Source organism: Sander lucioperca, chromosome 6 (assembly GCF_008315115.2).
Source record: "Sander lucioperca isolate FBNREF2018 chromosome 6, SLUC_FBN_1.2, whole genome shotgun sequence".
Classification (NCBI taxonomy): domain Eukaryota; kingdom Metazoa; phylum Chordata; class Actinopteri; order Perciformes; family Percidae; genus Sander; species Sander lucioperca.
Window position 1 is genome coordinate 33,622,271 of NC_050178.1, and position 25,593 is coordinate 33,647,863.

The 25,593-nt window shown below is 41.4% G+C and overlaps 1 protein-coding gene across 6 annotated transcripts in view; it reads left to right on the forward strand.

The window, feature by feature from the left end:
* acap3b (ArfGAP with coiled-coil, ankyrin repeat and PH domains 3b) overlaps window positions 1-25,593 on the forward strand; it is a 58,369-nt gene that overhangs the window by 25,573 nt on the left and 7,203 nt on the right. For 2 of the 6 annotated variants that reach the window (XR_004897601.1, XM_031323809.2), the window contains exons 3-22: window positions 4,196-4,315; window positions 6,133-6,186; window positions 10,150-10,208; window positions 10,475-10,658; window positions 10,878-10,922; window positions 11,091-11,186; window positions 12,009-12,083; window positions 13,253-13,264; window positions 19,264-19,376; window positions 19,596-19,647; window positions 19,739-19,839; window positions 20,072-20,183; window positions 20,319-20,551; window positions 22,168-22,237; window positions 22,396-22,490; window positions 22,784-23,004; window positions 23,133-23,225; window positions 23,448-23,549; window positions 24,096-24,319; window positions 24,755-24,864. Coding sequence is in view for 5 of the 6 variants with exons in the window: in XM_031323809.2 (XP_031179669.1) it covers window positions 4,196-4,315; window positions 6,133-6,186; window positions 10,150-10,208; window positions 10,475-10,658; window positions 10,878-10,922; window positions 11,091-11,186; window positions 12,009-12,083; window positions 13,253-13,264; window positions 19,264-19,376; window positions 19,596-19,647; window positions 19,739-19,839; window positions 20,072-20,183; window positions 20,319-20,551; window positions 22,168-22,237; window positions 22,396-22,490; window positions 22,784-23,004; window positions 23,133-23,225; window positions 23,448-23,549; window positions 24,096-24,319; window positions 24,755-24,864 (2,171 nt within the window). In the remaining variant the exon portion in view is untranslated. The remainder of the gene's footprint in view (window positions 1-4,195; window positions 4,316-6,132; window positions 6,187-10,149; window positions 10,209-10,474; window positions 10,659-10,877; window positions 10,923-11,090; window positions 11,187-12,008; window positions 12,084-13,252; window positions 13,265-19,263; window positions 19,377-19,595; window positions 19,648-19,738; window positions 19,840-20,071; window positions 20,184-20,318; window positions 20,552-22,167; window positions 22,238-22,395; window positions 22,491-22,783; window positions 23,005-23,132; window positions 23,226-23,447; window positions 23,550-24,095; window positions 24,320-24,754; window positions 24,865-25,593) is intronic. The other 4 variants (XM_031323819.2, XM_031323828.2, XM_031323815.2 and 1 more) reach the window with 3 other exon arrangements.

A 25,593-nucleotide genomic window follows, 5' to 3' on the forward strand; every position in this document is an offset into this window, starting at 1 on the left:
TATTTAAACCAGGAAACACTGCAGAATTGGTATTATTATATTAATAGGTTCATGCACTGCCACACACACACACACACACACACACACACACACACACACACACACACACACACACACACACACACACACACACACACACAGACGGTAAGCAAACACTGATTAAAGTCACAGAGGCAGGTTTATATTCTGTAGTATGAAAGCATCACACAGAGCAGCCCTGTGTTGTTATCTGAGCATGCAATGTCTTTGTCTGTTTAACTAGAGAAAATGCTACAAGCAATACAACAACAGCTTATCATTAATTCTTAGTGTTTGTAAGATATGAAATGAAGCTATTTACTGTAAGCTCATTTAACACCCTCCACCATGGAGACATATGTTTAAGGTTTGAATTACTCTGCAGTCCATTGTACCTGGATTATTTTCAAAAAAGGGTGTCTTATTTGTTCATACACATATTACATGTTCATATTCACAATTTTTTGTATAGCACTAGCAGTCTGTCAAAGATCTACATCCTTTTACAACGAAACAGTGGTTGGTAAAAGCTTAAAGAGGTAATATGGATAAGCTGCACTCACCTAAAAAAAAGCTGCACTTACCTAAATCATTATATATATATATATATATATATATATATATATATATATATGTAAGAGCAGCATAAATTGATGGCTAACTAAGTCTATGAGCTGAGATAATGCCTCTTTAGATAAACTAATAGACTTGTAACTCAGAGGGCATTTACAGGATGAGATAGTGTTAATCGGGTCGCGGGCGACCCGTTACCGGATAAGCGGAAGAAGATGGATGGATGGATGGATAGTGTTAATGTAGTTCTTCTTTTATCTCCCTTTGATTCAATTTGTTTTTTCAGGGGTTTTATACTCTTGCACACTCTACTCATGTCCAAAACAATCTGCGTCTTCGCACAAATTCAAATCGAGGTCACTTACAAGCATACAGTCCATCTTGTGCAACCTAATTAATGGCCTTTGTAAAGTGATAAAGTGGTTATTTAGATGATTGTAACATTTCCTGGTCATTGCAGTCTATCTTAGGTTTCTGAATAGGTCCACGTTGTTACAACCCCATCTCTTAAATTAGCGAACCAACAGGCGACACGTTGACATTTTAAACAAATGTCCATGCCCTCCACCCCACGCACAAACGCACACATACGCGCTTGCGCTCGCGCGCACACACACACACACACACACACACACACACACACACACACACACACAAATTATTCCTGCCCCAACAGGTCAGGACCTTCCATTGAACTTTGAGCTCCGTTTGAACACCATGAAAAGATGAGCAGGGTCGGAGGGGGGGTTTCCATCAGAGTGATTTGTTCTGTTCAGCAGGGGTCCTCACACTGCCCTGTTAGGATGCTCTAAAGCTTCCTGAGGACATTCTGGCAGCAATGAAGGCTCTTAAAACATTTATGAGATTGATGATGGCTGAACCTGCCTGCATTGATGTTGACCGTTCTGACCGGTATGAAAACATTCAATGCTGCCCATCGTAAAAGGTGTCAATCCCTGCTAGCTAGATTTTGCAGCGTACTAGTGTACTGGAATAAAATATTTACTTCATTTACAATTTCTTATAGTACCACAAACCACAACTAGCAAAACCATCACTGCCATAGACCATTTTATAATTTTCCCCAAATTTAAAATGCCTATCCCACACCTCATTACACTATAACTGTTTCAGTCAATTAACAGGGCGAGGTCTGTCATGTGCTACCAGATGTGGCATTTTGACTCCGAGTGGACCCCCGTGGTTCTTCCAGCCCATTTATCAACAAATCCTGACACATAATACTGTGCCTTTAACGGCTGTGCTCAGACCCTGTGGGCTCTGTACAGCACATGATGAGATCAGATTCCCCCATATTGGCCGATTTGTTGACAGATATGTTGTCAGACAAGCCTGGTAGCAGCAGCAGGGCAGGAATTATGCTGCCTTGTCTTTTGGATTCATAACAGCGTCAGTCATGTACATGTGAACTTAAACATGTATACTGTGTATTGCACATCAGATAGCTACGTCTACACAGTGTGCACACTGTACATTTTGCGATTCACACTCACACATCTTGAGCCAGCAGCTCATTTCAGCAATGTTCACATATATATTCCAACTGTTAATTTTTTTTAGTCATGCTGTCATAAATCGTGCAGTTATCGGTCTTCACTCCCTGGTTTCTCATCTCTGGCCTGCCAGCTACCCAGAAAACCACACTCACATAGCGACAACCTTGGGAACTCCTGCACCACATGAGATAATTAAGGGTTTACTGGGCTCTCTCTTCTGCATAACCCCTTACCAACACACACATGTTCTGATCCTGTCATAGACACAGCTGCATCAGTGCAGTGGTAATGACAGTGTACCACTGTGTAGCTTATCATATAACCCATAAAGTGGGAAAGTGCAGCGGTTGCCAGTTCATGTGGTGTTTAAAAGAGTACGTACCATTGCTGTAAACTGTCTGAAACTGGTAATATATTATTATATATTAATGTGTACAATTAGGTTTTTTGCTCTCATATGGCTGGGTCTCAAATCAAAATCCATTTGTTACCACGCTATACAGTATGTGAACTATATTTGTGATTTCTAGTCATGCTAGCGACATTGTTCTAGGGATACCAATGTCGGTCTGTCAGTCGGTCGTCCACCACTTTGGTCCAGACTAAAATATCTGAACTATTAAATTCATTTCTTTAAAAGTTTGAAAAGACGTTCATGGTCCCCAGAGGATGCCACTGACTTTGATCTCTTCACTTTTACTCTAGCGCCAGCATCAGGTTTACATTTGTGGTTTTACGTGAAATCTCTCAACAATAATTATGGAGATTGTCATTATATTTGGTTTATATATTATTGGTGCCCAGAGGATAAATCCTAATAACTTTGCACCTCTGACGTTTCTTCTAGCACCACCAGGCGTCAAAGTTGTATCCTTATTCTGTGAAATATCTCAACATCTACTACATGGATTGGCACAACATTTTGTACAGACATTCCTGGCTCCACATGACAAATTCTACTAACTTTAGTGATCTCCTCACTTTTCTGATAGTGTCACCATGAGGCTGAAATGTCTCAACTGCTATTGGATGGTGAAATTTGGCACAGCCATTCATGTTCCCCTCAGGATGACTTGTAATAACTTTGATGATCCCTTAACTTTTCATCAAGCGCTATCAAAAGGGTCATGTGTAGTCTGTGTGCAGATTTGAATATGATATTGACCTTAAAATAAACAATTAATAAACATTTTTACTAAATGTTTAAATGTAATTCTTTAGCTTGGTTTAGAAGTAAAATTAACTTAACTTATATTAGCTTTTTAGGGACAAAGAACATGCACTGGAACATGCACACATGACATGCATTGCTTCTGTTTTTCATTTACCTTTCATAGTTGCTATAGATTTGAGGCAAAGGTGCATCTAAAATCTTCTTCCTGGAGATGAGGCTTCTGGCATATTTAACAAGGGGTTTTAACACAGTGAATTCAATTCAAATATTAAAGTGATGTGGTGCAAAATGGTGATGATTGATTGCTTGAAGTGTCACTATTGAGTAAACTATTAAGAGTTTACTATGGAGGGAGTGGATTCTGCTAGCCTGGTTGACACCAGACCCTTCTCAGTTGTAACTGAGAAGGGTCTGAGAAAGGTTCATTCACAGCCAATTTCACCAACGGACGCCACTCAAATGCCTCTGGGCGCAATTGGATAGTCCTTCAACCAATCAGAGCAACAATCCGGGTGACGTAGCGACAGCAGCATTAACGAGTTGCTGTGCTTCGGTGGCCGTCATGTTGAATGTAAACAAAAAACTACTTGTCGTCGCTGCGCTATCATCATCGTGTAAAGCCCGCCTCAACGGTTGTGATTGGTGCCTCAATTTGGAAAAATTGGAAATGGGCTTGAATGGGCTCTTGGCCTGACGGACTTGCAGAGCAAATCTCAAATTTGCCGGAAGTTCGTCAGGGTTTTCCCAGGCTAGGATTCTGCATGTGACCAGAAATTCTTTTGTTTTAAGTCATCACTGTAACTAATACTATCATTGCATCACACTGGCTTAAACATGTGACTCTTTTTTAAATAGACTATACCTTTGTTGTGTATCTAAAGTGATGATTTTTATGTTTCTCCGTCCCGACTAGCTGGTGAAGCTGTGCAGTGGGATGATCGATGCCGGCAGGGCTTACGTCAGCGCCAACAAGCTCTTTGTTAACGGCATAAAGGACCTGTCCCAGCAGTGCAAGAAAGAGGAGATGATATCGGTGAGTGGAGGTCGCACTGTCTTTAAAACTGACCTCAAATCTGTGCATTTACTAAGGAATGTTTGAGGGTCAGCATCTTAAACAAATGAGCGCTCATCTATTTTTGCTTGGACATTCCTGTGATTCCCCACATGAATAATAATAGTAGAGTAGGATAAACAGTATTGTCCAGACACAGAGTCATCCAGCTGTTTTAAACATGACAGATGTGACCACATGCAGACAGGAGATGTTTATGCTGAAAGTTTACATGGCTCAAAGCAGAGACATGAAACCTGTTTTTTGGTTTTCTTCTAGAAAAACATTTGGACTAGATTTCCTGTCAGTACGGGTGTCGCCCTGGTAGCTTTGGGTGAAGCAGTATAGACACAATTGTTTCACAATCAATGTTAAGCTATAGGTCCAGATCATGCTTTGTGGACAGTTTAGAAGAGTGTTTTTTCAGGATTTAAAATTGTTGTGTGAAAAAGAAGTTTATGTTCATATGGCAACCTGTGTGCTTACTGCTGGAAAGATGAATATGTATTAAATTGGGTCATTTATGTAGTAGAAATGTGAAATTTTTTTAGAAGTTGATGCCTCCTACAACTCCCAGAATGCACTTGCTTCGCTTCCCTACAACTCCACTCCCAAGCCACGCCTACCGTTTACAGACATAATAGACAATGAGACAGTCAAGTTAACTCAAATGTGTTTTATTATAATTTCAACCATATACACGAAACGTTTCACCATGGCTCAAGTGGTGTTACACATTTAAAATATATAAAAATGACATTATATAAAAACGACATACGGCTACATAGCATTAGCGCTTGGTGGGATGTAAACACAGAGTGTAAACACAGAGTATAAATACAGCCGTGAATTTGCGTGGAATGTAGAATGGTCAGCATTTAACAGTCACAAACTCCACCAGCGGTTAGCAGTAGTTGGATAAAAGCACCCCATTTCTGCACCAGTCCGTGTCCGTGTTAACACAGCCCACCTCCACGAGTCTTACCCAATAGAGCAGCATCTGCTCGGAGGGCTAGCAGGCCTGGTAGCTGGATAGTCCGGTACACTGTTGTTCAGCGATGTTTCCACAAAAACAAAAACACAGCAGTCTCTGAACTCGCGTTGGGAGTTTCGTTGAAGTTGGATGTAGTCCAGTTTGTTGTCTAATGAGCGGACACTTTCAAGCAGGATGGATGAGACAGGTGGCCGGCTAGCGTTAGCTTTCCACCTAGCTCATACTCCTGCCCTTGTTCCGCGTTTCACCGCTTTGGATGTCCCCTTACCCGGCTAAAGGCATAGAGCGAGACCGCAGGCTGAGGTGCTGGTCTCCCTAGCAGGCGAATCTTGCGTAGTGTGTCGAGTATTCCGTCTGTAATAAAGTTTCCTGCATATTCTCCGATCTGTACCAATGTATCCTGGTGGTACACATGTGCAGTAGTTTGAATGCACATAATTGTTGTAAAGTTTGCTGCTGAAAAGAGAGAGCTGTAGCTTAGCTCCAAGATGGCTGACACTCGACTCGCTTCGGCTCGCTTCGGGTAAAGACGACAGTCCAACCCCCTATGGGCGAGTAGAAAACATGCGGAACTAGCTGGCTGTAGTCCACAGACTCTGGGCAAAAAATGACGCTAAATGATGATTTTTCATCGGAGGCTTTTTTCCAGACCCACAATACAAAGAAATCTAGTCTCAGGGGGACATGAGGGAGGGAAGCACGGTCATTCGAAAATACTACCGGGTTTCTACTGATACAAAGCTTAATGCTAATCGGTGAAGTATCCCTTTAAATTATATGTGCGTGTGTGTCGTCAACATTGCAGGAATGCCTTGAAAAGTGTGGAGAAAGCCTCCAGGAGATCGTCAACTACCACATGGTAAGACACACACACACACACACACACACACACACACACACACACACACACAAATTAACTGTGACCTCACTCAGTGACGGTGAATCTGTCACACAGGCCAGTCCACATGTGTGTGTCTGATTGAAACCATATGCTTCGGTAGATGTGTACAGCAGCTATAATGCAGAAATACACACACACACACACACACACACACACACACACACACACACACACACACTCGTTTTGTGGCGTTTTCCTGTCTGTGTCTGAGTTTCTTCACACACACAATTGTATGTGTGTGAACAAACTCAGCAAAAAGAAAGGTGGAATCATGGTTTGGACCATGAGGGAGGGAAGGAAAGTGAGCTCGAGAAAAGAGAGGGTTATGGGAGAAAAGAAGGGGAAAAAGGAATAAACAGAAAATCAATCAACAGTGCCTACAAATCCAGGTTTTCTCTTTTAGACACATTTTTCATGTTCTCAATTATTTTTTTGTGGTGTGCCATCATTTTGGTTTTATAGCAAAAAGCTTCAAATTTCTGCTGATTTTTTTAATTAAAAGCTTGTATGTTTGACAAGACCCACATCTCTTAAATAGGACTTCAAAACTCAGATTTTTTTTAACAGAGACCCTCTCATAGTAAAGCCATGCACCGGTTTTTATCCTTCTTTTTTTGGTATGTTTGTTTTCTTATTATTATGATTTTTAAAAGTTGTATGGCTTGTTCCCTTCTTTCTGCCAGACTGTGACTTATTCAGTCTCTTGTGCTGTGGGTGTATAATAGACGCGTATCAGCAACTCTTATCTTCCCTTTTCACCTCTATATTGTGCTTTGACCTCGTCAGAGACTCTTATCTTCCCCTTTCTGATTTTACAATTGCACTGCTACGCGTCTGCTACATTATCTAAATGCACTCATGTGCTACAATACTTTATCATGCTGTCCGTCACACTCCAAGCCTTAGATCGGGGCTCGACCTAAGTAACGATAGTTGAAGGGCATTCAAACACTGCTCTCTAGGTAAAGACCTACAAGTTACACAGAACGTAAGTAACAAGTACACCATTGAATACAATTAAAAAAATGTTGATCCTTCCATATTGTTTAGTTCTTTTTGCCATATTTTACATTCATGCCCCCTCTTCATTGACTGTGTCAAGCCTTTTTTAACCCTCACTAGCATTAAACATTTCAGGCAATGCAGCTTGCAGCCATGCTGATAGGCTACTTTCTGTGTTGTTGTTTTGTGTTGTATTTGTCACCACCTGTTTCTCTTCCTCTGCCCCTCCATCACCTCTCCATCCATCCTACTTGTACCCTCTTCACCTCCCCCCCCCCGTCACTTACCCTTTACCACAGGCGTCCCACTCCGCCTCTCTAACACCCAGGAATTACACTAATAGCTTGTCTGGCAGACAGTATGAAAGAAGGGATGGAGGGAGGGGAGAGGAGGGAAAGACATTATAGTGAAAGGAAATCTGTCTTTGTTTGACCACCCACTGATGCCTATTTCTGCACCTTCTCAGCTTTCGTCAGCCACAAAAGAAGCCATTCAACTAGGAAAATAAATATCCCAGTAAAAGTAAATGTGTGTACTTCCAAACATACATAATTGGTAGGGATGTCCCGATCAGGTTTTTTTGCCCTTGAGTCCGAGTCCGAGTCATTTGATTTTGAGTATCTACCGATACCGAGTCCCGATCCGATACTTCTATAATAATCCAACTTTATAATACCACCAGACCGCAGACCTACTTGCGCTTTCCTCTTCAAGCTGCTTCCGTGTTCTACTTTGCCGGCATTTAACCAATAACGTCTCTGCAACAAAGTGATGTCATGCCGCACGCGTTGCTGTTTCTGTGTGGAGTCAAAAGGGTCTAACTCTGTGCCACCGCATAACTATAGATGTGTTAAAAAATAATGAGAATATATATACATATATATCCGAGTCCTGATCGGGAGGTAACGTCCGATTCCGATCGAGTCTGAAACCACGTGATCGGGCCCGATTTCCGATCATGTGATCGGATCTGGACATCCCTAATAATTGGTACCCTTAATCTTAACAGATTGAGAATTATATCACTGTGGATTTGAACATATTTGTGTGAAATTATAGTGCCCAATTAACTTTAGTGCAACTTTCTCTGCTGTGGTAGAATTTCTTTCTGCAAAATCAACACGCTGGTTGTGTCTCTGCAGTTCTCGTGCAGAATAGATACAAGAGAGATGACTGATGGGTCTTCAACAGTAGCAGACATTGAGGATTTTAGAAGCTGAGATCTTTTGGGGCCAAAAGTGCAGGGGAATTGAGTGTAGACGTGCTGTAGTGTGGGTCATACCCAGGATACCATAATCCAGAACTGGTTTGGGTGGAACATTTGGATTAGTTTACATGTGGGTCCAAAGTCAATCTGATGAAACTGATTTAGATTTAATTATTTTCTGTAGAACTGGCCGATAGGTTGTACCACCCTGGAAACTACCAGTCCTTCATTTTGCACAGCACACGTTTTACTTGTAATTCCTGCCCCGTTTAAAAAGGAGTAGTAGATGATTTATATTCCCACAATGAGTGCAGTGTACATTTGTGAAAATTTGTGAACTGCCATCTAAAGCAAACATTCACAGTACCAGCCTGTGAAGTCATCAGGCTCTGGAGGAAAGTCATATGGAGGGACACACACACACACACACACACACACACACACACACACACACACACACACTCTCCCATACTAAGCTGGCAATCCTCAATGTGTATGTTTATTAACTAGGAATTGCTATGGAACATGTAATCCACAGTCTACCAACAGTGATTGTTTTATACATTGTTTGTGTATTTGGCTATGAAACAATCACATTGTAATCCAAGTGCATTTTGTGTGTGTGTGTGTGTGTGTGTGTGTGTGTGTGTGTGTGTGTGTGTGTGTGTGTGTGTGTGTGTGTGTGTGTGTGTGTGCGAGACACGTACGTCCACGAGACACATTTTCTTAATAAAGATGGATGGTCTGCTCAACAGCAGCCATTCAGGGTTCAATATACAGTATATGGAGTGTGGTCAGAAATATAAAAATGGAAGAGAAACCCTTGTCTTGCTCAACATGCACAAGAAAAAGTGGAGGGACATGCACGCACGCACACACAAACACACACACACACACACACACACACACACACACACACACACACACACACACACACACACACACTCCCATACTAAGCTGGCAATCCTCAATGTGTATGTTTATTAACTACGGATTGCTATGGAACATGTAATCCACAGTCTACCAACAGTGATTATTCTATACATTGTTTGTGTATTTGGCTATGAAACAATCACATTCTAATCCGTGTGTGTGTGTGTGTGTGTGTGTGTGTGTGTGTGTGTGTGTGTGTGTGTGTGTGTGTGTGTGTGTGTGTGTGTGTGTGTGTGCGAGACACGTACACAAGACACATTTTCTTAATAAAGATGGATGGTCTGCTCAACAGCAGCCATTCAGGGTTCAATATACAGTATATGGAGTGTGGTCAGAAATATAAAAATAGAAGAGAAACCCTTGTCTTGCTCACCATGCACAAGAAAAAGCGGGAAACAACATAGAAGGAAGCGGAGGACAGCTGAAGGACAGAAGTGTGAGATGAGATAAAAGAAGGAAGAGGAGAAGTGGAAATCCCACAGGAAAAGTATTCTGGGATCCTTTAAGGCTAAAAATCTGTTGAGGCAGCAGCTGAGTGCACATGTGTGTGTATATCCTCATCTCTCTCACTTGCTGTCCTCTCCTCTGCCTGTGGCATAATCTGCTACAGCAATAATGTGGAAGGGTTCATATTGTCATCTTGTGGCGAGATGTAGCAACTACAGATTTGAAGACTTAATCCAGTCATTGTACCAATTGTTTAACTGCTGTGCACCGTAGCTCATATTCTAATATTAAATGCTCATGTTTCACACCTCTGTTTCCTTCTCTATGCACAGATATTGTTTGACCAGGCTCAGAGGTCAATCAAGCAGCAGCTTCACACCTTCATTAAAGAGTGAGTATCTCATCACAATTATTTAAGTAACTTCCTCCTGCTGTTCTAAAGAAAGATGTAACACATGTTTGAGTTTATATATATAATGAGGAAAGACTGGTGTTGTGATGAATATGGACATCTTACAGCAGAAAGTGACTGTCTCCCAAAATGCTATTAACACAAATCATGCATTTCAAAATAAAAGACCCACATGCTCTCGTGATTTGGAATAGACATGGACATAAATTAAACTCTTTGTCTCTACTTTGCTGTGCCTCCTTCAGGGATGTGCGTAAATTCAAGGACACCAAGAAGCAGTTTGACCGTGTGCGCGAGGATATGGAGCTGGCCCAGGTGAAGAACGCCCAGGCACCCAGGAACAAGGTGCACGAGGCTGAAGAGGCCACACAGGCCCTCATACTCAGCCGCAAAGCCTTCAGGCACCTGGCACTAGACTACGTACTACAGGTGAAAAACACATACGTACTAACACACACCAGATTATATTACCAGTGCTGTCCTTTAGGTGGCGCTGACACTCAACTACTGCTGAGCCCCGACACAAAATTCTCAACACTCCTGAATGCAGAAAAGGAAACACTTGGTGGCTTTAAAAAGTGATTACATCATATATAATCTCAAACAGGCAGCCTAATATCTGCATTTTGCTTTTCCTCTTTGTTTCAGATTAATGTTCTTCAGGCCAAGAAGAAGTTTGAAATCCTGGATGCAGTTAGTAGCCCAGATATATATCCTCTAATGTCTGATTCATATCTTAACATTATTGTATTGTTTTTTATACATATGCGTGTCAAATATGTGCATGTGTCTCTGTGGTGTGAGAAGGATTAGTAACACGGTTGATTTAGAGCCATCATTGTCTCTGCGTGTCTTCTGCAGATGCTGTCCTTCATGCGCGCCCAGTACACTCTGTTCCAACAAGGCTTCAACATCTTGGATGAGATTGACCCCTATATGAAAAAACTGGCTGCACAGGTAAGATGAGAGGAAATACATGGACATACGTGTGCACTGTTCCACCACTTTTGTTACTGTATTTGCTCAGCACCCCCTTATGAACAACTTTTGAACAACTCTTTTGCCAAATAATAGACACACTGGAATAATCAGTGCAGTCTGGTTTTCAGTGACATATCATTTAAGTATCTGTGGTCATAGAGTTTTAGATGTTTTTTAATTAAATGCATTAAAATGTCTTACAGCAGAAACTAAAACTTCATATCGAAGTTATACAGTATTCTAGATTTAGGTTCATAGAGGTTTGTTTAGTCATAGAGAAATACTCTATCAAGCCGAACAACGTGCCCTTGAAATAAATAATTCTTTACCATTATCAGTTTTGTAAAATATATTTTCCCTTTAACATACGATTAAGTGTTGAAGGTGCTGTAGGTAGGATTGCGAAGATCCAGGACTTTTGAACATCGACAACTTCTCAGTCCCTCCCCCCTTTCTGCTAAAACCCAAAACGGTCTCCTAAGTCCCTCCCCCCACAAGGGAGAATGAAGAGTTGTGCGTGATTGACACGCAGTTAGATCTTTCTGGTCATTTAAAGACATTTAGGCCTTGTGCATACAAAAAAAATGAAATAGATATAATATATTTATTATTTGTTGACTACAATAAAATAGTTATAAGATGACCATCTAAAAACACACAGCAAGGATATGTAAATGTTACAGCGTGTACAAATGTGTGTGCATAGTTTTCTGTCTGTGTGCCTATTGTGTTTCTTTTATTCCGCTCACACTTTAGTTTACCTGTTTAATTGACTCTGCTGTCGTATGCTCTGTGCAGCTGGATCAGCTGGTCATTGACTCGGCCATGGAGAAGAGGGAGCTGGAGCATAAACACGCCATCATCCAGCAGAGAGTGAGACAACAACACAACTCTTCTCACACTTTTGCAATTTTGATGAATACATTATCTTGGAATCTAAAATGCTAAGAGTAGGTGTCACAGTGGTGTATTATATGCTTGTCAGTGGGAAATTAGATAAGTTTCCTAATTGTTGCTGAACTAGATTTTTTCTCCCGACACAAAAGTCCTATCAGCATTTTTCACTCTCACTTAGCATAGCATTTTCCCTTTTCAGTGGAAGAAGCTCAATAAAAAAGACGGGGTTTGAAAACATATTTATCTCTGTCTGTCTGGAATCTAAAATAGATATTGTCATAACAAAAACTTATCTTATGTCAACATCAAATGGCTTGAATGTTTTAAAAAAAGCCTTTCTGTGGAAGCGTTGAATTATTTTTACAGCGTCGGTTTTGTGACTTGTTTTCTTTCCTTTCTTTTTTATTTTTATTAACAGAGGCGCCAAAAGCCTTTCAAAAACAATGAGAATAAGTTGAATAAGTGTTACATGTAGTTTTTTCTTTAGGCTCAAATGAAGAGTTTAATGTAGGAAAGCAGTTTCCACAAAGACAAGTTTGATATTTTTATATTATGGGTCGCTCAGCTGAATAAAACCAATTCTTTCAAACCCTTGTCCTGCTCAACAGTCACACTCATGCACAGATGCACAAAAATTGTCCATCTGTTACCTGAAGAGATGCCAAAAACATGGCAGTTTTTCTGCCCAAGTTGACCCTTCCCTCTGATCGATTTAGTTGCCAAGTGGAGGCATCCTGCCAGACACGGCACACAGCTCTGTGCCGACCTAATGGCCTTTCAGCAACACTTCAACTTTAATCTGAAAACCTAGCACTGAGTGATGCCATTGACTTTATTTTTGATTATTCTGTACTTAAACAACAAGGTGAACACGCTTCATGTCTACGGTGCTTTCGCTAAAAAGTCAGGGATTTTCTAATGAGATAAAGAACAACTATTTCCTGGAGGCCTTGTGTGTTTCAGGAGCACTCTGAACTAACAAGCTAATTACTACTTATGTAAAAAAAGACCTTTTGGACATTGATTTGGACCTGATCTCTCATAATAACAACATATTTGGCTTCATGTAGTGAAATTCAATTAGTGGTGATCTTGTATTAACACTTTGATTTCTTTTTCTCTCTCCACCCACGTTCTTCCTCCAGACTCTGATGCAGGTGAGTTTATATTTTTGCACTTCTATCTGAAGCCTTAACTTCCACAACCTGCACATTACATGCCATGTACTGCAGTGCCATGATGACAATCCTGTCAAGTTTTAGAGGTTTTAAAAGGCGTTTGTGTGTGTGTGTGTGTGTGTGTGTGTGTGTGTGTGTGTGTGTGTGTGTGTGTGTGTGTGTGTGTGTGCGCGTCTGTGTGTGTGATAGTTGTCTAGCAATGTAGAACAGATTGAGTGATTGATGTATGGAGTTTTATGGCCATGCCATGCTGGCTCCTATCGCAGGAATCAATAGGCTGTTTGGAGCTCTAGTGCAGACATTGTGTGTGTGTGTGTGTGCGCGCGCGCGTGCACATGTAAGTGTATAGAGTCAATGTGAATGTGTGTGCGGGAGGGGTGTGATTGTCAAGTCAAGTTTATTTCATCCATAGGAATATAAATTACAGTGCTCATACCCACCTTAATGCCCATAAAAATATAGAGCATAAATACAATACAAATAGACCATAAATACAGTACAGAAATTATACACATGTACATTTAAAGTGCTTGTTGTGCTGTCTGATAGCCTGAGGTATAAAAGAGAGAGCATACCGCTTAGTTCGTGTCACAGGAGGCCTTAGCCTACCACTACGTTCCATAACCCTACCAGTCAAATTACCATGATGAGGGTGACCAGGGTCCCTTGTTATTTTCTGTGTCATTTTTGCCAGGCGGTCATCATATACTTTATCCATATACTTTATCCACTCTCCCACCATTTTTCCAGCTCTTTTAGTTACTCTATCAATCCTGGCCTTCTCAGTTGCCCCAGCATTCCCACCCCAACCCACCACACAGTAACACCAAACACTAAATATCACTGACATAAAAAACATTCTCACCACATCAGTATTCACCCTTAAAAGACTGCAACTTCCTCATACAATAAACACGTGGACTTAATTTTTCCATCAATAAGTCAACATGATCAGACCATGTTAGCCCACCCTTTCTTCTACTGAACCTTTGATTTCCACTTCCTCAGTTGTCATCTTATTTCTCCTGTAATCAATTACTAGTTCTTTCATTTTCTTAACGTTGAGTTCTAGGAAATGAGTGTCGCAATAATAGTCAGAGGTTTCCTGGAAGCATCGCAAGCAAAACATTGTCTGTTAATGCTGCTCGTGCCATAGTGAGTCTACATACTTCCACTGAACTACTGTGTGTCCGCAGGTCATCTTTTCTTGCTTGTGTGGGCAAGCCAGCGTCAGCTTGTTTGTGCACGGTGATCAGATGCTTGTGTGTTTCATTACTTGTCATGATTTTGTGTCTATCAAGACTCACCTCTTCACAAAGACCTTCCGTCCCCCGACACGTGATACTTTTCTTCACCCTGCCTGTAATACTCATCTAAGGAACTTTTATTGTACAAAGCCTTCAAGTGTATTTTTGTCTCTCATTTGATGTTGTCTTTGTTCTCTTGTTCTAGATCTCTCAGCTTCTCCTTCATTTTTATTTTTTTCTCGTCCCTAACATGCACACATGCATGGAGGCAAACAAACACTCCTTTGAGTCTCATAAATGCACATATACAAACACACACACACACACACACACACCCACACACACACACCCACACACACACACCCCCACACATACACACACACACACACACACACACACACACACACACACACACACACAGTTTCTCACCCTCCCTCTCGCCTGCCTGTGCCTCTCTTTGAAGAAAACAGCTCTCCCAAATATCCTCATGCTATTTTGTGCTGTTCTAATTTGTTTCATCTGAAGATTGAACCCTGAGCATTTGTCAGCAAGCCGGTTAAGAAGATATCATTGTCAAAGTAGTTGCTTAGTTTCCTAGCTACAGTATGATGCTTTTTGTGTGTGTTTAGCAATATTGTGCAGTATGCCTGCAGTATAGCTTGTATACAGTATATCAGGTATTGGTAATTGGTACTTGTATGAGTAAGGATGGTTATTTAAGCTTTGTGAGGAGATTTTTTACTGGAACATTTCACATTCTGTGCACTTCTTTTTTTTTAAGATTATGTTTTGGGCATTTTTTAGGCCTTTATTAGACAGGACAGCTTAGATAAGAAATGGGGAGAGAGGGGGAATGACATGCAGCAAAGGGCTGAAAGTAGAATTAAACCTGCAGTCGCTGCGGCAAGGACTGAGCCTTTGTACATGGGGCGCACGCTCAACTAGCTGAGCTATCCAGGCTCCCCAGCTCTTATTATACTATATAATACATGTTGGAATATTTCAAACTAACCAGAATGCCCCAGATTTCTATTACTTTTATCTTGAGGTTGTCATATCCTCACAGTCCTCGTTTCAGTCAATATAAAAAAAATAGAAATATTAATTTAATCTAATGAAATAAGCCTACTGAGCTCAGCTGGCTCTGTTCTCTGATGTTGTTCATGATGCCTGCCTCAACCCACTTCCTCCTCCGTCCACTGCCAGCTCCACCCAAAGTCAACAGATGGCATTACAGCACACAATAGTTGGTTGAATGAAAGACAAAGAGCAGAGGAAAGATAAAAAGAGAAAAAGACATAAAAAAGGAGATCAGTTTAAGATCCATGAAACAAAATAAAACTAAAGAAGAGACGCAGTCTCTGTAGTCACTTCCTATAGAGTAAATGTCCTTGATGTAAAGAATTAACTTCGTTATCCCTGTTCAGTTTAATAATTTTCCAAAATGACATGAGCAGAAGCAGACTAAACATTGCGCCTATGAGGAAAAACATTTTCCACAGAGTCATCCGCATGGGGATCATGGGAAACCAGACGCACAGATCTTCATTGGTCGATTATCAAAGCCAATCAGTGATAATGCACTAGAAAGTCAAATTTTCTTCTGTCTCCTACCACCTTACTTTATAATTGAATCTGTGAAAAAAAAACATTTCACAAATAAAAAGCCTATAGAAAGAAGAAGATAAAAGGCAGGCAGCATGAAACGATTCAGGAGAGAAAGTTGCCATGATCCATTTCAGATTTTCTCCCTTTCTCTTTTTTTAAAAACACACTGCCTGTGTCGACTCGTATGCAAATGTGCGTGTGCAGGAAGCAAAGCAAACGAGACAGCAGTTTGTGAATTATAAATGGTACACATCCTTTATTAATAGACCATTAAGTAACTGCAGTAGTCATACTCAGACGAGAATAAGATAGCTTCATCATGAATGTAGACTAAAATCAATGTCACTTTGGGCAAGTCATTTTTCAGTGGGAGGAAGACAGATAACAGAGAAATGCAGAGTTACATGAAGTAAAGTGGAAATCCACTGTGACAGTCAAGACATTTTCATGACATTCTCGCGAACATAAAGCTGGGACAACAACCTTGTCAGCAGTGAGAAATGACTTTAATCATCCCATCTCTGTTCTTCTTCACAATCTTTCGCATCTCTTCCTGTCCTTGTTATGTTGCTCTTAACCTCGCCTTTACTTTCACAGTTCTTGGTAAATCTGCCATTGTCTCGACTACCCCCTCCCCTTCTTTATATTCCACATGCTCCCTCTTTCTTCTCTCTCTATTCTTTCACAGCATGTATTTTATGTGTGCAGGACTTCATTGTGGCTCCCAGGGGGATTGTCGCCTCAGCTCTCTCATCCTCCATTGTTACAGCATTTGGCTGCTGTACAAGTTTTTAAGTCAGAAATGGACAAAAACATAGAAAAAAATATACAAGTGCTGTAAGAAAACTGTAGTGAGTGGGAGAGGAAACAGTCTATAAACCAAATGTGTTTATTGCAATGTAGACTACATTTCCAATGTTTTCCAATGGTTGAACTAAACTATAACCTTAATCTGTTCATTCACAGTAACTGTGTTATAGTGTACATGCACACTGTTTGTAGCCTATACAGTATTACATCAAGGCTTTAAATACATTTGTGTTAAAACATGGCAGCTGTATAATGGTCCAAACATACCATCACATCTTCAGTTAGATTCAAGTTGGGAGCCTTTGTTGCATGCTGTCTTCCTCCGTCTCTCCCCACATTTCCTGTCTGTCTCCAATGTTAAATTATAGAATAAAGTCCAAAATTCTAAATAAATAAGTTAAAGCATGGCAACTAGTCCCAAACTGTATCCCAGACAGAAGCAGTGATTTAATGTCACTATTATTTCACTTCCTTAAACCTTGTATACAGTATGACTAGGGGTGAACACAAAGATATAAGCACCTATAAAATGTAGGCTATGTAATTCAATGCAGCACATTACTCATATGATATTTATGAGGCTGTATTGTGCCAGTGTTTTGTTGGTTTTGTTGTTATTATTGAACAGGTGTGTCTGTTCACCCAGTGGACAACATACCGGACACACATACAACATCACCTAAAAATACAATATAGCCTAATTGAATTAACATTTCTGACACAGTCTCATAGGTATTTTAACATATTTAAGAATGATCAATTCATTCTGCAATATAAATATATTTTGTTGGCCCCTGGTTTAAATATAGGCTGTGTTGCGGCCTCCTGTGCCTTTGGACACTTGTGTGCTGCAATCCTCCATGGTCCTGGCTGATTTAAGGTGGGAAGAGGGGGATCTGGGCTGGTGTTTGGGGAGCAATAATGTCAGCTTGATTAAGCAGGAATAGTGTTAAGAGCCGCAGACAGATGGAAAGCTGACTCCTTCAAAACTGTGCCTGCCGGCCTCCGGGCTTTAGAATACATAGAGGGGAGCCTTAAATCGCGGTCTGGGGCGGAGAGGAGGCACGGTACGGCCGCTCACGCGGGCCCCCGCTGTAAAAATGAAATGTTTGATCTCCGGCAGCCGCGAAGGGGTCATCGGGGCACGCGGACAGCTGTATGATAATGAGCGCTCGCGCCAGATTCACGCGGTCTGGGTGGCGTTGAGTGAAGAAACGACATGAGCGCGCTGCTGTTGGCTGACAGTCTCTCATCTGGGCTCGTGTGGGATGCGCGTGTGTTTCTACCGGTTCGTCCGGTTCGTCCGCTGCTCCAACTTAATAACCTGTGGGATCTTTTAGAGATGCTCTTTTCTCTCTGACAAGCATCTTTGCATAATTTAATTATTAGGCTACTATTTTTTTTAATTCTTTTATTAGGCTATTGAGTTTGAGATGCTGTTGGATGTCAGTGTGATTAAGATGAAGATATTTGGCAGGCTGGACTATACACTGGTGAGGAACGTCATTTCGTCATTACGTATCGTTTTGTCTCATAGTTTTCTTCAGTCAGTTTTCATGAATTTTTCTTTTATCATTGTTTGTTTGTTTTGTTTGTTTGCTCTGTGTGGATAAAACAGATTAGGGATTAGAGAATCTCTTATTGCTGACAGGTAGAGAGGTGCAGATTTGACATATTCTTTAAATTAAAGGTAAACTATTAAACAGATGGTGGAGAGAAGATAGACATTTATTTTTGTGGAGGAACACAGACACCTTTTAGAAAAAGAAGGTAGACATAACAGAGGAATTGTTCCGCTGTGTACACACAGCTACTGTATGTGGTGCTGATAAGGCGCTATCTCTGTTTTCCCTTGTTATGATTAGGTGGACTTTTACACATATTGCTCCACGGTGTCACCTCAGTGCGTTCAGCCTTGTATTAGCTTTAGCTGAACTTTACCATGCATTTCTACACAGAACAAGGACTGTGGATTTTGCCCCCCATTGATTACATTGGAATCGCTTTACGAAAGGAAACTCTTTGTGGCCGGTATGGGCAGGAGAAATGATTACAGCCACCACTAACTCTTTAATATGTCTTATGTGCATATGAGCATGCTAGTAATGTTTTAAGACAGACTTGAACAAAAGGGTGGAAAGGAACGATGCCTGTTGTTTTTAAAGACACTAGTGTTGTTGTTTTTTTCAGAGAAAGAACAACTAAATCATAAAAACATGGCCGTTGCAGTACGCCGGTTTTTGGCAGTTCATTGGCACTCTGTTAAAATTAAATCATGCATTGATCTTGTGCACCCATGTGTTCTTCCTACAGGACTTTTCTTATGATGACCCCAAGTTGGAATTCAATGTGGATGCTACCAATGGTGTGGTCATGGAGGGCTATCTCTTTAAGAGGGCCAGCAACGCCTTCAAGACCTGGAACAGGTACAAGAGAAGTGAAGAGGGAGAGCATAACAGAGAGGGAATCAACACAAATAATTAAAGTTAATGAAATAACCAGTACATATGCACTATAGGTATAAATAAAATAACATAACACTAAAAATACATCTTTTGTAAGGAAAAGGTCTGGTCTGTTAATCTTTTTTTCTCTCAAAGAAACTGTCTAACTCATACTCACTCATACCTTCTCCCTTCCTCAAGGCGGTGGTTTTCTATACAAAACAGCCAGCTGGTCTACCAAAAGAAACTCAAGGTACAGTTTGATTTGTACATTTTAATTAAACATTTTTGAAGGGGGAATAGAGTTGAGTTGTTGTTGTGACACTCCTCTCTGCCGATGACAGGACTCTTTGACAGTGGTGGTGGAAGACCTGAGGCTGTGCTCTGTCAAATTATGCGAAGATAATGAGAGGAGGTTCTGCTTCGAGGTGGTTTCACCTACTAAGTGAGTGATGTGTGTATGTGTGTGTGTGTGTGTGTGTGTGTGTGTGTGTGTGTGTTTGTACCAACAGGATAAAGTTTCATCCAAACTAAACCTTTCTAAAAAAAACTTTATCTTTTCAGATTTTCATTGTGCTAATTAGTTGTTACATTATTGACATTTGGAATTTACTAATGAGCCAAATAACATGTAGTTGTGGGCAGGTTTTATATAACTGGCCTCTACAAACCTTTAGGAGCTGCATGCTGCAGGCTGAGTCTGAGAAGCTGCGGCAGGCTTGGATCCAGACAGTCCAGGCAAGCATCGCCTCAGCTTACAAAGACATCGCCGACAATTACTACATTGAGGTACGAAAACCCACACATATACACATACAGCAACAGTGACATGATAGCACACAAGTTCTGTTTCTTTTTATTGCAAATTGGTCCCCCGGTTAGCTTTAGAATTTCTGTCTCTGCCCTGTCCACCTGTCTCTGCAGCGTTTGGACCGGACAGCCTCGCCCTCCACCAGCAGCATCGACTCTGCCAGCGAGCCCAGAGAGAGAGGGGAGAGGGCTGATAAGGGAGTTCGGGGAGGCGGGGAAAGCCTCCTCCAGAGGGTACAGAGCCTGCCGGGCAACGAGCTATGCTGTGACTGCGGCCAAACAGCTCCCTGCTGGGCCTCCATCAACCTAGGAGTGCTGCTCTGCATCGAGTGCTCGGGGATCCACAGGTAACTGCACTTACAAGTACACAGTACAAGAGTTTGTTGAGAGGTGAAGACAACAACGTACCTGATTTTGTGAGTGTGAAATAACAATCTATAGCATGGTGTCGCAGGAATTTAGCCAGCTCAAAACATCTTTCCAAGCCTTCATCCTCACTCGTCATAGACAGTAAAGGAAATGGACCAATAGATCCTGTTTCTCTGGATGGAGACCGTAGCGTAGCTATATGTAAAGAGATAACATAGGCACAAGCTAATTATTGCTAACTAAAATGCTAGTTAACATTAGTAATTAAACTAAACAGCTAATGTAAGTCGAAACTGCCTGCGAGCTTCTCCTGTACTGTACGGTAATTCCTCTACTATACGACAGTAAGTCGCGTGGTTATGACACAATTGTTAGCCTATTTTTACAAAAACGTCTGCTACGGAGCCATAACGTGAGGTACAAGGTAATGGAGCCTTTTATACATTGTCGTGTTTCTTTAAAATTAAACAATGGACACATAAAGTCTTTAAACGCTTCAGATGTAAAGTTATTTACTGTCAAAGTGACGCCAAAATGAATGGCAGTCAATGTGATGCTAACGGCGGGTGATGGCTTGTTAGCAACAAAATGGCTCCACAGGAGCTACGCTTTGTGGAGACTGGCTTACCTCCTTGGTCACAGTCAGCCTGAGTGACATTTGTCCTGTTTTTCTGCTTGCTTTATTCATACAACTCACCGGAACAAACATCTGCGTTAAAGGTAGAATATGTGATGAGTATCGGCCTACTGTTTGTAAACACAAAGTGTTCAAAGTTGCCCCCCCCCCGGCTCAACCGCCAGAGAAAGAGAGTGCAGCAGCGGTCCAGCGAGCTCAAGAGTGAATGAAGAGTGGGAGCACTGAACAAAGCAGTAAACAGAGGAATAAAAGCTCTTTTCTCATTGTCTCGCAGAGGTTATATTCTAAAGCACAAATAAACACACACAGACCTCTGCGGGAAGGTGCCACATTGTCCAATTATAAGTGAATGCAGAGCTTCATCCTGTTGGTTTCTGTGTCAGTTAGACGTGTTTGTCGGTATGAGACGCAAACTGCAAACGACAGTTGGAAATGAGAATGCTGTTATTGCCTGGGGGTTTACACATCCACACGGGGCCGAAAGGTTTGCATATTATACCTTTAAAGCATTACATATTATATGCAGGTAACGTTGCAGTTGTCTCCTCTGATATGCTCGTGTTTGTCAAACACAGTTCCACTTTCCATTACATCAACTCATCAATCAAAGCTCTATTGTGATAGAAAAGATACAGCGACAGTTATCCAGATAGCCACTAGATGTAGTAAAAAAATATGGGTGTGTGAAACTGATATTTTATGGAAAAAACAAGGCAACAATCTGCAAACTGGATTTAAAGTCACCAGTGTGGATGTTCAAGTAATTAGAGAAGGCTGTTTTTAGTTTTGCTCTTGAGATTTTCAGTCTTTTAAGTGTAGAGAGACAGAAAAAGTTTGCCTCTTCATGCAGTTGTGATAAAAGGGGAAAGAGTAAAAATGTGCTGAAATCTTGCGGTTAGATAGAAACTCTCCTTACACTTTCTTAATATAATCTCTCTTTCTTCCTGTTACTTTCAGGAGTTTAGGCGTCCATTGCTCTAAAGTGCGTTCACTGACGTTAGACTCATGGGAGCCAGAATTACTTAAGGTGCGTATCCCCAACACATTTTCCCTACAGCTTCTTCTCTCTCCCACTAGAGTTGCATTTATTATTCCTTTAGTGCACTGCAAAAAAATTTGAACTACTCTTTTTTTTCTGTCTCTGTCTTCCATCTTTGTCCTCCTTCCTTATTCTCTCATGTTTAGCTGATGTGTGAATTGGGGAACACTGTGATCAACCATATTTATGAGGGAGCCTGCGAGGAGCTGGGAGTAAAAAAACCTGGACCGTCCAATTCAAGGTGAGTCTTTTACTCCAGGAGGAGCATTTGACAAGGGAAAAATCATTTAAGCAAAAAGGAAAGAAAAACATTTTCTACTGTACATATCATTGTTAGATGCTGTTTGCTATTGGTTTAATGCCACTCTTAAGTCAGTTAGGTTAAATCTTATCTGTATGGTGTCCAGTAATACCTGTCTCTCAGTTTCCACCATCTTATTTTTACTACATGACTCAATCCAATCTACAACCAGTTATCTGTATGTCATGTCTCCAATTATCTAAAATTGTCAGTTTGTGATCATCTACCTTAAGACAGGAGAAAGAGGCCTGGATCAAGTCTAAGTACGTGGAGAAACGCTTCCTGAAGAAAATAAGTGGGAGCGAGGCATTGGTGGAGGGTGAAAGGAAGTCCCGGCCCTGGACGGTGAAGAAGTGCCGGCGACACAACAGCTCTGTTCGGGTCCCCAACAAGGCCCGCAGGAAATACCATCGCTACGAGCCGGGCAGCGCTTCACCCGCAAACCTTTCAGCAGGTCAGTGCAGAGAAATAACTTTTCTGTAGTAGCACAGGGCTCATGAAATCAAGATATTTGTATATAGAGTCTACTAATACACTCTGCCCGGACTGAAATATTGTTGTAATGTTTTGTCCTTTTGGCAGCAGCTGCAGCAAAGTTTCGCCGGGACTCCCTGTTCTGTCCAGATGAGCTGGATTCACTATTTTCCTATTTTGACACTGGCTCTGGTCCTCGCAGTAAGTCTACTAAACAGCCAGTACATACAGGCACACTGCACTTGCAAGATTACTATAGATAGATAGAATATAGATATGCAGGTAAGATTTCCTTAATGTGACAAAAAAACTCACAAACTGAGAAAGTTTTTATTGCAATTTCTGACATGGTTTCTATCATTTGCGCAATCCTACCAGTTGTGCTGTGTAACGATTAACGTGTCCGTGGCTTGGCAATGCTTGGCCCCGCAGGTCTTAGCAGCGACAGTGGTCTGGGAGGAAGTACTGATGGCAGCACAGACATCCTGGTTTTTGGCTCGGTGGTGGACAGTGTCACAGAAGAAGGTATGTGTGTTGTGTTTTATGGTAAAGGAGAAAACGGATGTCAATAACAGTTACAGTAAACTCATTTACGACTGGAGGAAAAGCTCCTATATCCTCCCAATCACAAATTATCATCATCATCAAAACGTGAAACTAACTGCTGCCCTACCTAAAAAAAGTTGGCTTAAAGAAGACATGGATGTGATGTCCAATCCAATCTATCCAAGAGGTCCAAGAGAAGGTCCATTCAAACAGCCTGCAATATTCTCTGGTTCACTGAAAGGGCACAGATTCTTACCTTGGGGACAATATAATTAGGATAAATCGTAAGAAACTGGAAATAATCAATCAATGTTAGTTGTTAGCAGATGTAGCTATTTGTTTTTGATATTACATAAAATTGGCATTGTTTGTTGACAGGAATTGTGTAAAAGACATTAGCAGCCTAAACAATTAACATAAAGAACACTGATATATCATCCCCTAAATAAACCACTACATTCCTGTTAACATCATTCCTCTTTCTTTCCATCATTGCCATCGTCCTGTTACCTTACCTACCCTCAGAGGAGGAGTCAGAGGAGTCCTCCAGTGGTGAGGTGGAGATCGAACAGGAAGTGTCTTCGGACCCCGAAGACCCGAGGGAGCTCCACCCTGGGGCGCTCCTCCACCGCTCCTCCCGTCTACACAACCTGCCACTCATGGCGGAGGCACTAGCACACGGTGCGGACGTACACGCCGCAAGTGAGGAGGAGGAGGGCAGAACGCCACTCATTCAGGCCGTGGTCGGGGTGAGACTGTTTGTTCAGCCTGTTAGATCATCTAGATTTAGCTGGAAGTGTGAGGGGTGTGAACACAAAGTAGTTTAGACTGAAACTTTTATTTGATTTAATTGCCATATCTATTGTTAAGATACTACATCATTATGACTGGGACTGGGTTAAATATTAAAAACAGATAATCTGATGAAGATGCCAGACCCAGATTTTATGTAAGCATCAACACAGCCATAAGCGATTAAAAACAAGGTAAAAATCTGCTCCATGAACATAATGGCTGCTGCTATGAATTGCGTGACTCTCCCTCCCCTTGAGTAGGGGAAAACAAAACCTGTTAAATGCTAAACAAACTAAGAGGCACTAACTGGCTTCAGTAATATTAAAATACCAATAACTAGACTTATCATAGCAAATGAACTCATATAAACAACTCTGTCTCTCTATCAGGGCTCTCTGATAGCTTGTGAGTTCCTGCTACAGAACGGAGCCGATGTGAACCAGAGGGACATGCGAGGCAGAGGCCCGCTGCACCACGCCACCTACCTGGGACACACTGGGTAAGAAATGCCTCAAAGTGGGAGGAAGTTTTTACAAGTAGTCTGCTTCCCCTTCTGCTTCCTTGTGACTCCTGATTCAAGTTTCAGCTTGAATGTAATAGAAATAAAAGGCAGGGATTAACCTTTCAAAGGTATTCAGTGAAATTCCTCAGGTGTATGAGGTAACCATTTTTCTCTGAAACACTTACTGAAACTACTCATAGCCCAATTTTGTACAGGTCATAATTCTTGATCTTCCCTTTCTTATAAATGGAACATGTGTAGCGTCAGCAATTAAAAACTAGACAACACATCACTCACAAGATTTATGTGCCGTCTTCTGACAGAGTGGGCCCCACAAAATGTTGTTCCACAGGATCATGAATAATAATGATTTTAAAACATCTTTGGGATTTCTTAAATTGCTCATGAAAGCATGTCTGTAACTGGAGACCTATGCCGCGTTCTGTTTACCTCGGAACTCGGTTTTAACGAGGTCAAAGTCGTAAACACGCCCCCTGACCTCGGATTTATGAGCTCGGAACTCAGACAAACTCGCAGTAGCCCGAGTTCAAAATCCAACGTGGCTGGCCCCTGTATAAACAGTTGTGAAAAGCTGCAGTAACATAAAGTTATAAGCACTTCTGTCTTATTTGTGTCACTAAATCAGTCGTTCACACAGGCATGTCCAACTTCTATCTGTGGTCATGTTGTTACGCTGTTTGCATGCACAGAAAACGGCGTAATGCG